At 32.4% G+C, this 14,612-nt stretch overlaps 2 protein-coding genes across 5 annotated transcripts in view; one reads left to right on the plus strand and one right to left on the minus strand.

Annotated features, from left to right (window-relative positions):
- Positions 1–1,171, plus strand: part of LOC125057185 (threonine--tRNA ligase 1, cytoplasmic) — an 11,829-nt gene extending 10,658 nt beyond the window's left edge. For all 3 annotated transcript variants that reach the window (XM_047660703.1, XM_047660702.1, XM_047660704.1), the window contains 2 exons: positions 24–138; positions 571–1,171. In XM_047660703.1, coding sequence (XP_047516659.1) covers positions 24–138; positions 571–725 — 270 coding nt within the window. In that variant the 3' untranslated portion in view covers positions 726–1,171. The remainder of the gene's footprint in view (positions 1–23; positions 139–570) is intronic.
- Positions 1,172–1,429: 258 nt separating this feature from the next.
- On the minus strand, positions 1,430–4,014 carry LOC125057186 (phospholipid phosphatase 1-like). 2 transcript variants are annotated; one of them, XM_047660707.1, is made up of 6 exons: positions 3,712–4,014; positions 3,469–3,602; positions 3,125–3,315; positions 2,548–2,662; positions 2,238–2,411; positions 1,430–1,822 (listed from the first exon to the last, which is right to left on the minus strand). In XM_047660707.1, the coding sequence occupies exons 1-6, from the start codon at positions 3,779–3,781 to the stop codon at positions 1,724–1,726; spliced, it is 783 nt and encodes a 260-aa protein (XP_047516663.1). In that variant the 5' UTR covers positions 3,782–4,014; the 3' UTR covers positions 1,430–1,723. The 2 variants fall into 2 exon arrangements, with proteins under 2 accessions (XP_047516663.1, XP_047516661.1); XM_047660705.1 differs by having other exon boundaries at positions 3,469–3,623; positions 3,712–4,012.
- Positions 4,015–14,612: the final 10,598 nt, after the last annotated feature.

Below are 14,612 nucleotides of genomic sequence, written 5' to 3' on the forward strand. Positions count from 1 at the left end.
TAATTCAATTTTATTATTTGCAGGTGAAAGACAAATTATTTGCAGCTGGATTTATGTCTGAAGCAGATATTGATCACGGTGATACACTCAACAAGAAAGTGAGGAATGCACAGTTGGCCCAGTTTAACTATATATTGGGTAAGGAGAATTATATTTACAAGAATAAAAATGTATTTAAGGAAATTTACCAAATAAATAGGCGTGTAGCTTCATGGGTTTATTGATGAAATTGAATTTATTTTTAAGTGGATAAAGCATAATTGTATCGGGATGATAGGCAAACAAGACTCCGATCAGCTTTTTACCCCCAAAACAAACGCAAGTTTCGTATAACCCATATGACTACAACTACATACGAAAACTATTTAATATAGGGATGCCTGGAAGAGATCGCTTGTTAGCGATAAGGCCGCCCGTGACAACCCTAATAATTTATGTTAATGTAACGTTAGTGTAAATAATTAAAAAATATATTCTATAGTTTTCAAAAGATTTTTTGGGTCTATCACTTAATTTTCGGCAACATACCTAGTTTTTATTTGGAATTTATACAATTATATTTTTTTTTAGTGGTGGGTGAACGCGAAAAGTCGTCTGGTACGGTTAACGTGCGCACACGTGACAATAAAGTGCACGGAGAAATGTCTGTGGAAGACCTTATCCAACACTTCAACAAACTTGTGGAGGACAAAACGCTGTCTGAAGATACTCAGCCATTAAAATAATTTTTATTTCGAATTCCTATGTTTAGGCTCTTCTCTTCTATCCGCCATGTTTTTAGGTGTTAATTAAGATTCTATTTATAAAGTTCATTGTTTAAATGGTAACTATGGTAAGTCCATGTTTTGTAATAAGTTTGACGGAATAATCTTGGCCTATAAGATATTACAGATTATGTAGACGTAAACTTAATTTTATTTATCAGTAATAATAATACTTCTACCATAATATCTGTTTTTTCTTAATTTAAGCATACATGGCACCCTATAATTAAAAGATATTTTTATGCGATAATTGTTCAATTTGTATATTTGTTTTGGAAAAAAAATTCTCACTTAATTTAACACCATTTAAACTAAGGCATTAATTTTATTTATTTTTCACTTGCATTTAAGTATTTACTTAATTTGAACTTATGTTGAAAAGGAAAATAAAAGTTTTTATTGGTAAATGTAATTTAATGTGTATAAAAATACATAATCCTTATTTTCTAATTATAGCTGACACGGAATGTGATACAGGTCCATGATTCTCCATTTTTTTCTTATATGTATATTTTCTAGAAAGACCTATAACCACAGGGCATTCATAGCTCAAACAATATAATATAGCTAATCAGAATAAGTTAATGTGGAAACCAATGAAATTATGTAAAAGCTGTTGCTTATTCATAAGTGCCATTGTAGCACTTACAATTTTTTTTGACAAATTGTGACTTGACTTGACTTCAAGTATAAACTCATTGGAATTGACTAAACTATAATCCAGTATAAATTCTACCTAGGTGTGTATTTCTGTATATGTACATGTATATTTTGGTAATATTTATGACAAGAGTAAGGCAACTAAAAAGATTTAAAAAGAAATACTTTAGAAGTAGTAAATACATAAAGGGACATGATAAATTAACTATAGTCACAGCACAAAGTAAATAGGTTTCACTTATATCCTACTAAAATAAAGCTAAGGGTTTGGGGTTTCATAGTAAAATTAAATAATATCTTTACGATGTCTCTGTTTCATTCTTAACAAGCATGTCTTGTTCCTTATTTACTTGACTCTTTGGACTTGAACAATTAAAGTTATTGCACAGCGTAGATATCTGAAAAAGTAATTAAAATTGTAAGGTTTGTAACAATTACTTGTTTATGACGTATTGGGGGACTTGAAGATCAAAGGTTGTCATCTATTTTTAAAACTATGGTATGGCTGTTTTTTTTTTAATTAAAATAATAATTCTAAGAGTTTATTTTAAAACCATATTTCATAGAAAATAAATACTATAAAGTATTTTAAGGAAACACATCTTCAATTTCATATTTTTTTCGTTATTTCATAATTTCAGTTCTAGTACTTGGAATACCATGAAAATATGCATTGCCTGTTAAGTCAAATAAAAATGACCTCAATGAGTGAGGTTGCCGTTTACTTCATTTCACAACATGGACATACACAAAAAAACTGCAAGCTTAACAAGTTCATAGGAAAAATCTACGAGGCCAAAGTATAACACTCACAGTATACACAAGTAAGAGCAAAGCTATCACTGCACCAGCTATTACATCCCACCAGTGGTGACGTCTGTCCCAAATACGGGACAAACTACATAGAGCTGCACTGCTCAAGCTAACTATCTGCACCGTGGAAACAATCTTTGAGTTCAACTTTCTCCCTCTTCGATACAAGTAATACTGGATGGAAAAAGAAATTAATTACATTTATACACAGTTTGTATTTTTATTGACTAAGGTAAGAGTTTCAAGAAAAGATAAGGGTTATGTTGTCCAACTAAAAACTCAAGAAACAGAAAACTAATTTAGAAAATACCGTAATAAACACAGCAGCATGGACTGCTAGAGATGTGTGACCTGAAGGAAAGCTTTTGTTGGACTGTTTTAACCAATTTGCTGTAGTGCATGTATAACTGGATACATATTCTGACCTGAAAACATTTATAATTAATAAATCTGTGATAAATTTGTTAAGAGTATTGTAGTTTTGGTAAAACAATGTTATATTAGACAAAGTCCATAAAATGAGCCAAGTCAGAACTTTTGATCTTAGTAAACCTGCAAATGGTGTCTAAATAATAAACTGAAACTAGTCAGTTCAATATGTATATACTTACACCTTCAATCTCAATAGTTTGAGATTGAAGGGTACAAGACAATAGCAACAAGAAAAAAAAGATGTTCAATAAGAAAAATAGACAACCTCCAAGAATCGCACAAAATCGATGTTATGTATAATGCTGGTAGGAGCCATAAGCGCTTTTAAAGGTTTTCTAAATATATTTCTAACGGCTAAGTTTTAAAAACAAATTTTATACTGTAAATTAATATATGTTTTTTAACAAAGGCCCTATTAAGTTATAATTAACAATATATTCTAAGTGAATACTTACTCTTCACATGTCAGAGCTTCATTAGGTTCGCAAGTTTCAAAAAAATGTGGTCTAGGGGAACCAACAATTAGCTTTAATGCCTGAACAATAGTCAAGTTTAATAGGAAGCCATATAAATACTCTTTAAACCAACAAAATGCTTGCTTCTTGGCTATTTCATGGTTGCATTGCTGCCTTTCTGTGATGAGTAACTGAAATAAATATTAGAAGTTAACATAATATACATGTTCAAGCTATTTTTAGGTTAATAGTTTGAATCTCTATATAAATTATGGACAAGAGATTACATATTTTATTCAAACATAAATTGTATGTATTTTATTTGCTTAAAAATTAAAACTCACCACAACCAAAGGTAAAAGTATAGTTGTACCAAATAGCCATTTCCAGTTAACTGTGTCTCCTGTGTAGGGATGCGATAAAGCTGGATCATTACACTGAAATCCCACTTGACCTCCAGGTACTAGGTTTAACTCTGCTACGAAAAATATAAAGAAAGCTGAAATTCAGAAAACATAAATTGTTTTCATGAAATGAAAAGAAATGTAGTAAATAATTTATAATATTGTAATAGGTAAAAACCTAACCTCGGTGCCACCGGTTTATTTTAGACCATAATAATTTCGATATTTTAAATACTTTCTTGTAGATATCCATCTTCTATCACAAGCAGCTACAGACTGACTACTTAATGACAACCAGGAAAAAAGTCGTACAAATAATCATTACATTTAGCACTCATCTAATACGAATTACAATTACAAAAAATTACTCATTTTTCTCAGTTCATAGTTTTCATCTAAAAGTAAATCCATAGTCGTTTCTCCACGTAATACATAGTATAATTACGCTAGGATAATAGCGAATACGCGATACGCGAATAGCAAGAGAATAGTGAAGGAAAATAAAACTCGGCAAATAAATGTTGTTCCACAACGGGACAGTGTAAGAGCATACATCATGTCAACTCGATTTTGCCGTATTATAGTGTGAAAAAGAAGCTATTAGGCAGGTGTCAAACGACAACAAAAAGTTTTTATTTGTTGTTTGTTTGAGGCTGTCGTCCAAAAAGAAACTTCTGTTGAGCCTAGTTTAATTTCATTCTAATATTATAGAAAATAAAAATAAATAAATAATAAATTGTTTAAACGTTTCATTATACAATGCCAGAGTCCAGAGTCCAGACTATTAATTTAGTGCGTTGCGTTGACTTGAAATTAAAACACAGAATACATATTTGTGAAATGACAGAAATCAGATGATTGGACTGACTGACGCCATTAAATTATTCTATAAATAGCTGTTATTCCTTAATCCTTGCGAAACGGCGGTATAGTAGCAATTCCCGAATAAGCCCACTATCCTTAGAATTTGTAGTTGGTAAAACGTAAAATTGATTTACTCTCGATTAACCGACGATTTATTCAAAGATTAAGATTTACTCTTGTTTGGTCGAATCCACCCTTATTGGTTTAAATTATTTAACCCTAAAGAATTGATTTGTGTCAATAAATTACAAAGTCACACACGACACAACAGTCGACGACGGTCGACGACTATTCACTATATTGAAGTCTAGCAATTAGCATGCACTTTAAACATTTATTTGACACTATTACAAATACAATCTGTAATAGGTACATACAGAAAATTATTGTTTACTCTATCGGTCAGGTACACATTGACTATTGCTATATTATATACTTTCAGATTTAACTCGCAATTTTACTAATAAAATCATTCAAAATTACTCGTCCGAAGAGGTTTTGTTTAGACAGTATATAACTATAAAAAATGTGTATTAGTTATATCCGGACAACTGACAAGTGAAAAGTTTGTTAAGGCCGATTTACATTATCTTAGTGTTTAGGAGAGTGCTTTAGGATAGTACTTTAGTTGAAACATGTAAACGCTACTTGCTTTAGTAAACGCTACGCTAAAGAACTTGCCTTTCAAGTTGTACTAAAGCACTCTCCTAAACACTAAGATAATGTAAATCGGCCATTAGATAGTATTTATTACTTTAATCTTTTTATATCAACAAATTGAATCCTTACAAAACATAGCGTACTGCGTAGGTATGCTGCGGCGCATGCTTTCTTTAACATTTGTATGTAATACCTTATATTTATAATAAGTAGTATTACTTCTTTATCTTCGCATTGGGGACGGCGCGCAAACATAAAATACGTAGATATCTAGTAGATAGATTTAGGTGGGGATTTATAATGTGGTGATGATGATAAAATATAATAATTCATAAGGGTTTAAACGTGGTCATGGTAAAGTTCGGCTCCCATCACTTATACACTAAACAATACCTTATACGTATTGTGTGAGGTTAGAACTCAGGTCTCTTACAGTTTACATAATATCCAATTTACTGCGCGGACATTTGAAACCCTTTCAAACAAAGGTATTTGTTTCACTTCCGCAAGTGGTTGCATTTATCAAACTTAGCGCCAAACAATTATTTGAAACCATTAAGTTTCATAATAGACTCAGGTTCAATTAACGCAATATAATTACGCAACGTGTGCATTACGTAATTATATAGCGTTATGTTATTGTTATTTTTGTAAACATTTTATATAAGTTCAAGCATTGGTTTTACTGTTTAAACGTCAATTACTGATTTCCAATGAATTGCTGTAACGAGTGCTTTTTAAGACAAATGGTTCCCAGATGATACGACGAAACCAAAAGTAGTCATCTCAAATTCAAAATTATAAATCATTGTTCGACATTACTTCCTCAACTTACGCAATATTAGCAAAATAATAACGCCATTTTCAATCTTTTTATTTTTGGAGACGAAATCTTAAATGTTTCAAATGTACTAGCTAACACCGTGTGTGGCCATCGTAAAATGCCGTGTTAATGTAAACCGACCTTCGTGGGTAATTTATTCGAGAATAGATAATAAACTCCTTAGAAATCTGGATTAACGAAGCGCACAGGAAAGCTAGCGATAAGGATTTTATGACCTTGATTATGCGCAGGTCAGCAAGTTTGTTTAAACTTTATTTCTTTACGATAAACTAATGGTTCAGTAATGATTAAAAATCCATTACCATAAATCATATTCAGTAAGTATACTAGTCTAAGTAATGCAAAGCGCCAACTATTTAATTTTTACATATTTGCATCAATTCATAGCTTGCATGAGTTTGCACATATTTATCTCTATTTGAGAGCATTTACATTTGCAAAGCGTCGCATATATTACCTATGTTATAACGTTATAAATAACTGTATAATATATGATTGAGTTCTTGTGAAAAGTTGTAAAGGTTGATAATACAAAAGTTGTACTTATATATTATATTGCATAAACAAGTCCTTAAGCAGTCCATGTTAAGTAGTATTTCGATAAACTCAAATACTACTTAATTTTGGTTTTCATTGATATCAAGAATAATTAATGAGGGAAAGATTTAGTTATACAATCATTCTAGGTTTACGGGACATGGGTCCCCGAGCCAAGCCAGGGTTGTAGAAAAGTAGTAAATAAAAAGAAAATTGTATGCATTGCACATTTCTTTCCTCGTTTACATTGCGCAACAATCATTATCATAATTTTTAATCCGATGCCAAAATATTGATTCTTCGGATGCGTGTTATTTGTTAGTAGGCTTTCGTAAGAGTTGACACAAGCCACTGTTTGTCCAAACAAATTACCAGTTATAAGGTATAAAACTTCCAGTTTTATTGTTTACACTTCCGAGTTCCGTGCGTTAAATTGTTTACAAACTTTGTACTTAGTTCAATGATACCTATTTCTGCCACTTTCTTTTGAATTAATTATTCAAATAAAGACTGTATTCCAGTTATAAGAAGCTAATTAATAGTCTCGTTTACAAACCGAGGTTTTTTTATAGAATAGGTGGCAAACGGAGGCTCACCTGACACGTGATAAGATAACATAGTCCGCCGCCCATGGACACAGTCTCTTTTCAGAAATTCTAAGGTCTCATAAAGCGTAGTGCCACTGGCTTTTAAAGATGATACTTAAGAAACAACGTTAGCTAGGGTGTCACCAGGTTTGGGGGAAGGGGGCGGGGTCTAACCATCGCCCCCCTTTTTTATAAATGATTGCTTAATTTAGTTACTATGTTTTGTGTATCGTTTAGGTTTTCAGCTGCTTAATTTATTTATTAAAGTTTACCACATCATACATAGTACTAAATCTCAATACATACATGTTACAATCTCTTTTATCTAAAATATATGACAATTTATGTACACATAAATGTTACAAAAAAATACAATTAAAATAAATGCAAGATAAAATAAAAATAGCAAACTTTTGTTAAGCAGAAAAAACAATTAAAAGCAAAACAGCGGATTCGGTTCGAGAGAGGCACTTAACAATGCTTTATTCAAAACCGAACCTGCTTTATACAACTCATACTTTTACCATATTCTGTATCTCCTTCTACTGTCTCTGCTCACCGTTAAAATCTGCTGGGACGCTCTTAACCTGTGGACTTATCTTGCATCTCTCGAGAAGCTTCGACGACATTTACAAAATGTAAAAGCCTAATGGCAGACTTTGACATTTAACTTCGTTGTTGATTTCTATTGAGGTACTCGTACGAGTCGACATTGCGACTTGCCTCTATTTAATTAAGGGCCGATTTACATTATCTTAGTGTTTAGGAGAGTATTTTAGTACAAGTTGAAAGGCAAGTTCTTTAGTGCTTTAGTGCGTTGCGAGTGAACGTTTACATTTCTTCCAGTAGAGTATCATTACAGCGCCACAATGAACGCGCAACGACGTCGGCAAATACGTAATAGCCATCTTTAAAAATCAAAAAACACACACGCGTTTCACGGCACTTATGCACTCTCCTAAAGATTTTACTAAATAACGTGTTTACACACAACGAGGGAAGATCTCGGGGGGTGCGCGGGCGCGGGAGGGGTATCACTTGAAACAAAAATAAAAAGCGATTCTATTTTGATTCAACTTAAAGGCCGATTTACATTATCTTAGTGTTTAGGAGTAAACGCTACGCTACGCTAAAGAACTTGCCTTTCAAGTTGTACTAAAGTACTCTCCTAAACACTAAGATAATGTAAATCGGCCATAAAGTCAAGTAGAACCGTACTAAAGCAAGTAGCGTTTACATGTTTCAACTAAAGTACTATCCTAAAGCACTCTCCTAAACACTAAGATAATGTAAATCGGCCCTTATACACAGTCAAATGCAAAAAAAAATCGATAGTAGCGTAGTATAAATCGATCAATCTTTATTGAGTCCTAAATAAGGTACCTACCTTGCAAATTATTAAAGAACTATTTGAAGTAAGATAAGATTTATTATTTATACCTAGTAGAATGTCATGTCCAGTAGAATGTTTAAGATAAAGTAACTGTTATAAATAATTTTGGTCATAATTTATTGAACACCTCTAAATTGAATAAGATTTGAATTATGTATGCAGTATGAAATGTATTCGATAAATTTTACTTAAATTGAATATAAATTGATATTTCTTAACGGTTATATTTGATATGGACTTTCAATTAGTTTAGTTAAAGTAACGAAATTTCAATGCATTAACGCCATCTCGGTACAGTTGTCAACAAAAGCGTTTCTTTGCAACTTTATTTGAATAAAAGGTATGTTATTTAATATTTCCAGATAAAATTGTTAGAATTACATTTTACAGAAGTATAATTATAAGTTATGTACTTTGATTTTACATTTTAAAGTATGTATCAGTTAAACAATGTAAGTATAGAAAAAATTGATAGTTGTACATTCAAATTAGCGCATCAAATAAGTGACTTTTTTGCAAACGTCAATCTTATAGATTTTTATATCTTTATGACACATTGTTTTAATAAATTATTTTTTAATTTCGTAATGTATGCATATATTGTTCATACATATTATGTTCAATGCTAATTGTTCTTGGCTAAAAAGTAATGAACATTCTAAACAAAGCTTTAACTTTTGCTCGTGACTGTACGCTGGTAATAAGTTACCACTAGTGCAACATCAGACGCATCTTATTTACATATTACAATTGCATAAGACTAAGGTATATCTGATATTATCAACAAAACATCAATCGAAATTTTTGTTCATTTCATGGTGTCATGACAGTATTAAGCATTTTTAAAGGTACATAATATTAGGTAATTACGATTTATAATCTCTTTTATACTGTAAAATTTGAATTATGAACTTCAATACAACTTAGACAAAAATAACACTTTAAAAAACGAATATTTTTTACATCATTAGACGTTAGGAGAGGTTTTCAAGCAGTGATATGGCTATAAATCTATTCACTATTTATAAATATCTATAAATAGAATGATATCGGATGATATCACGAATCCTTAACATAAATCTAAGGCGCGTGCTCACAACTCGTAACTGTGTCGAAAACGATCACTTTTCGATATCGCCGTGACATCGCGAACCATATTTACGCTTGCGTGTGTTGAGATTGGATTAAATAGTTTAAAATATCCAGACATCCGAGTGTCAAGATCTTAAAAAACAATGAAAATATGACTTTTTACCTCGGTTTAAGTCAACTCAAACATAATAGGTACAAACGAACTAAGAACTCTTTTAACACAGCCAGCGTCTCGACCCAAACATTAATTACGTTTGTCAAGCAAAGAAGACTGATTCTTGATTGTGAAGAAATTTATCAAAGAAATGTGCAACCTGAAGGTTGTGGAGCTATTTATTATTATACCGGTGTCTATTATAATTATTTCGTATCATTGATTACAGATTTTGTAATTTTTTGGGACAAATTTGCTGCCCTATCAAATCCGCGTTTTTTGATTTTATAATAATCATAATTGTAATTAAGGTGACTAACTATTTTTTGTTCAAAAATAGTACACTTTGCAAGTGTTTCATAGGTGAAAAAAAAGAATAAAAACTTTATTTTCTTTTAAAAACACATGTTTCTTTGGAGTGGATTTTTTCAGCTAAATGAGGATGTTCGTATATTCGTTGCCATATCCGAACAACTTTCACTTTGCATATTAAATTTGACTGTTAAGACGACAGACAATGTTTTTACACAAAGTTGCGACTTATCACTGCTCCAATAATCATATCCTTTCAACAGCAGCATTAGTGCCTGGAAAACAAGGAAATTTCTACTAAAAATACATTTTATAAATGAGTAGGTTATCACCTTATGCAAAAAAAAAATAAAAGAAAAAAAATAGAAGATAACCAAAAAAATTAAAAGGCGATTTATTTAGGTTTAAATAAGCCACACATGTCTGACAAGAAGACCAAAAGATCATTAAACCTAATTTGCAGGAATGGGGTCATTCAACAATACCACGTGGGGTAACAAATGCTTGTCCTAATTTGAGAGACATGCGTCTAGATTAACACCATAATTTTACATTCGTGTTGAAAATATTATTACTTCTATTTTTTATTAAGATGAGATTATTTGTATCATTGGTATGAGAAGACAACCGCTGAAGCATTGTGTTGTGAATCGAAACATGTAACCTGTGATTAAACAAAATATACTATTTTTATTATAAGAAGAGTATATGTTATGAATACTACAGATAACTAAACTGCTGGATTTCATTCTAGGTCCGTTCATTTCATAAACGAGAACTTACTTAGATGTACCGAGCCAAAGTAAGTATTGGTCTCTGACGAGATACCATCACCTTGTTATTAAGTTAACAGGCTGCTCATGTAATTGCCTACGTCCTATGTACTACTACTTAAAAAAATCAATTGCTTACAAAACATGTGTTCCTTATCAACACGTTCAATTTATTTCTGTGAAGATTATTAATGTCTTATTTATAAATTTATACAGAATCGTATTTAGTAAGACGAAATTTATTAATTGATAGATTTATTAAAACATTCTGTTATTACCATATATAATACGATTACTTCAAATACCTAAACGTCAAAGTAACTACATAAAAACTGAACACTGTTAGCCCACTTAATGCTTAAATAATCGTAAACTTTAATATTGGGTCAGATTAATTAAATACGCCGACCACACGGAAAGAATATTTTATAGGTAACATTTATTACACGTCCGTTAAAACACGGAAAATTATACTTACGATGATTCAAATGACATTGTGTTGGCGATTTAAGAGTTGTTCTGAATTACGCAATAGTGGTAACATATCCTTGTTTTGTGCTTAAGCGGTGACCATTTTTGTTTTGGTAAGAAATAATTCTGCAGAGCAGTGTTGGCCTAGTGGCTTCAGCGTGCGACTCTCATCTCCGAGGTCGTAAGTTCGTCCCCGGTTGTGTACTATGTCCGCATTTAACATTTGCTCGAACGGTGAAGAAAAACATCGTAAAGAAACCGAGTTGCTTTAAACAAAAAGTGGACGGGGTGTGTCATACACAGGAGTCTGATCATATGCTATTGACAAATAATCATGATACAGATACAGAAATCTGAGGGCCAAACCTAAAAAGGTTGTAGTGCCACTAATTAATTTTTTATTTATTCATATAGATAGATAATTCAATTCTCATTGTTCATGGTTAAAGTAATTAAAGAAAATCGAAAGTAATATTACGAAGCTTATCCGATTCAAAGTCAAGACTCAACGTGTAAATTTAACTATTGAAGCGACATATATCGCGATAAAAACCGACTTGCTATGTTATTTTTACTTCTTTATTATATAAATACATTCGACGACTCATTGGTCTAGTGGTTAGTACCCCTGACTGCGAATCCATGGGTCCCGGGTTCGATCCCCGGCTGAGACGAACATCGATGTGATGAGCATTTGGAGTTGTGCTTAGGTCTTGGGTGTTTAAATATGTATTTATATGTCTATCTATCTATAATATGTATGTATATCCGTTGCCGAGTACCCATAACACAAGCTTCACCAGCTTAGTCAATTGGTGTGAATTGTCTTAAAAAAAAGCAAAAAAAAAAGCAATTGGATAATCTAAACTATAAAAATCTAAACACAATGATATATAAAAATTGTCTTTATGTAAAGCATTTCTCAACAACGACAAATATTGCATAGACGCAACGGGAGTCAAAATAAATAACGCTTATAACGACCCTGATCCAATAAACGTAACGATTTAGTGCAAAGCAACGGTTTCCATCGAATACATTCTCAAGAAAGGAGTTCTGTGAACTGGAAAACATGCAATGGATCCAATCATAAAGAGCATTTATTTATTTATTTACACTTCGCTACCTTATACAAAAACATACGTATAAAAAAGCAGGTTACATAAGTTATTAGGCAGTTATTAGTATTAACGTTACGTTACTAATATGCTTGAAATATAAATGACATATTCATATGTTTTTATCAAGCTTAATGTAGTTAAGCCGATGGGGTTTCCGAAAAAGACTTTTCTGTCACATTTAGGAACACAAGACGGCATTCAATCATATTAAAGGACAACAGTGAAGGTACTTGGTAACAACAAATAGCGATACCGATATCAATTCCAATCACAATAATAAGTATTTGTACTGCCTGAACTTAAGTTGCGACAACAGCCTTGCTATTCTGTAACTCACTTTTCGAACTCACACAGCGGTTTTGAACACGGAAAACACTGCTTCACGACTGATTTGAGCGCGACCGCCGCTGCGAAAACCGCTGTGTGATTTCGAAAAGTGAGTTACAGAATCGCAAGGCAGCGCTACGGATATTGAGAAAACTATGTCAAAATTTCTTATAAAACCGTCGGGATCGGTGACACTACTGGAAGTTACAGAATACGGGCGCTGTTATTATCTCGTAAAGTTATCAGATCGCGCCTCTTAAATTGTACTCCTGTTTTTGTTTGGTTTTTTTAACCAACTGCAACTGTTTTTTCCTGGAACCCACTAAAACAACCAAGTACCTGGAATTAGTGATTGATTCGAGGTTCTTGGTGGTTATTGGAAGTTCAAATAAACTCTAATCTCGTATTGGCAAACGTATTCAAACGACTCGGAAAACTTTCCAATATACATACAATCAAGATAAGTGTATACTGCATTATGCCATCTTTATAGCTAAAATCATATATCCTATACGAAACATTTTCGCTACCAAAACTTTAAAATTGTAGAATGAAACAAAACTTCTAATGATTGGCCAACTATACTTAAAATTTGCCAACTTTCTTGGAAACACACCATCCACATCATCCACAGCGCAAACCCATGTAGGTTATGCCTATGTTATACCTATGCAGCGCAAGCGAACCATAAAATGCACTTTCTTCGCCCAACGCTTTTTCTCTTTCTTACTTTTCTCTTAGAGGCCCTTTCATCTTTAACCGCTTTCTCAAAAACAGTCAACAACAAGTTTTCACTATCAATTAAAAGCTTTATACATTCACTTATAATCATAAGCAAAGTATTCTTCTAGTACAACAGTAGTGTAATAATTGTAAGTATTATTTATAATTTATTACGCCTTGACGTACGTAGATACTTGTATCGAAAATCATTAATGTCAAATGGAAGAGGCTAGACCACCTGCTCTTTTAACTATACATCCTTTTTTATTATGTGTAATAAAGTTCTTTTCTTTCTTTTAGATTCACTCCACTCCATTACAATTTATTTACTAACAATAAACTATCATGCAAACATACCAAAACAGGCCATATAAACAGAAAACCCTGCACAAAAGTTCATTTCTATCGAATTGATCGCTAATTCGTACAAGCCACGCTAAATAGGAAACCTGCAATAAATTCATGTAAACATCCATTTTCGTTCCCATGAAGAATTTCACAAGGTGCAATATAAGACGCTAATCGAATCAAACTCCGCCTAATTGATATTAATTACTTTCCCTATATGAAGTGTTAATGCACGGTAGCACTTGATAGTCCATTGTTATGAGCTTTTGTGTGCAGGAAAGTTTCTAGAAATAAAATTACGTTCTAAAGATTAATTGAATTTATTTGTTTAAAGTCTATTTGGTAAGCTAACCCTTACATGGCCTTCTTCACCACGTGAATGAGGCCGCCTCATTTGACACCAGGCTAGTGCGTGGACTCAAAAGGACAAGCTTAACTGTTAGTGAACACTGTGAACATTCGTTTATAAGACACTCTTCTCTTCTTCATTAATGAAGGTCGTTTCTAACTTGAAAAGCCCTAACCGATACGTCGACTTGTTATCTCCACACCACTCTCTCAGCTTGACTTATTGCATTAGGGATATTGAAACCCATAATTGTCTTTATTTGGTCAGACCAACGGGTAGGCGATCGATCTCGACTTCTCCTGCCATCACTCCTCCCTAACATTACCAGCTTGTTGACATTATTAGATTTTCTCCTAGCAATATTGCCAAAGTGGCTAAGCACTCGTTTGTAAATGATAGTCGACTTTGGTTCGTTTTGCAGTCCAAGCTATATGTAATATTCTCCTCCAACAAATCTTCAATATCTCTATCTTTTTTTGGTCCGCTGCACGAATTAAAGACACTAGTAGACTTTAAATTAAGTAAACAA

The sequence above is a fragment of the Pieris napi genome, chromosome 16 (genome assembly GCF_905475465.1).
Source record: "Pieris napi chromosome 16, ilPieNapi1.2, whole genome shotgun sequence".
Classification (NCBI taxonomy): Eukaryota; Metazoa; Arthropoda; class Insecta; order Lepidoptera; family Pieridae; genus Pieris; species Pieris napi.

Coding starts and splice junctions, on each gene's coding strand:
- LOC125057186 (XM_047660705.1), bottom strand. CDS start 3,781: ATGGATATCTACAAGAAAGTATTTAAAATATCGAAATTATTATGGTCT. Junction 3,316..3,468: donor TACTTTTACCTTTGGTTGTG/GTGAGTTTTAAT, acceptor TATTTATTTCAG/TTACTCATCACAGAAAGGCA. Junction 1,823..2,237: donor TGCTCTTACTTGTGTATACT/GTGAGTGTTATA, acceptor TTACTTTTTCAG/ATATCTACGCTGTGCAATAA.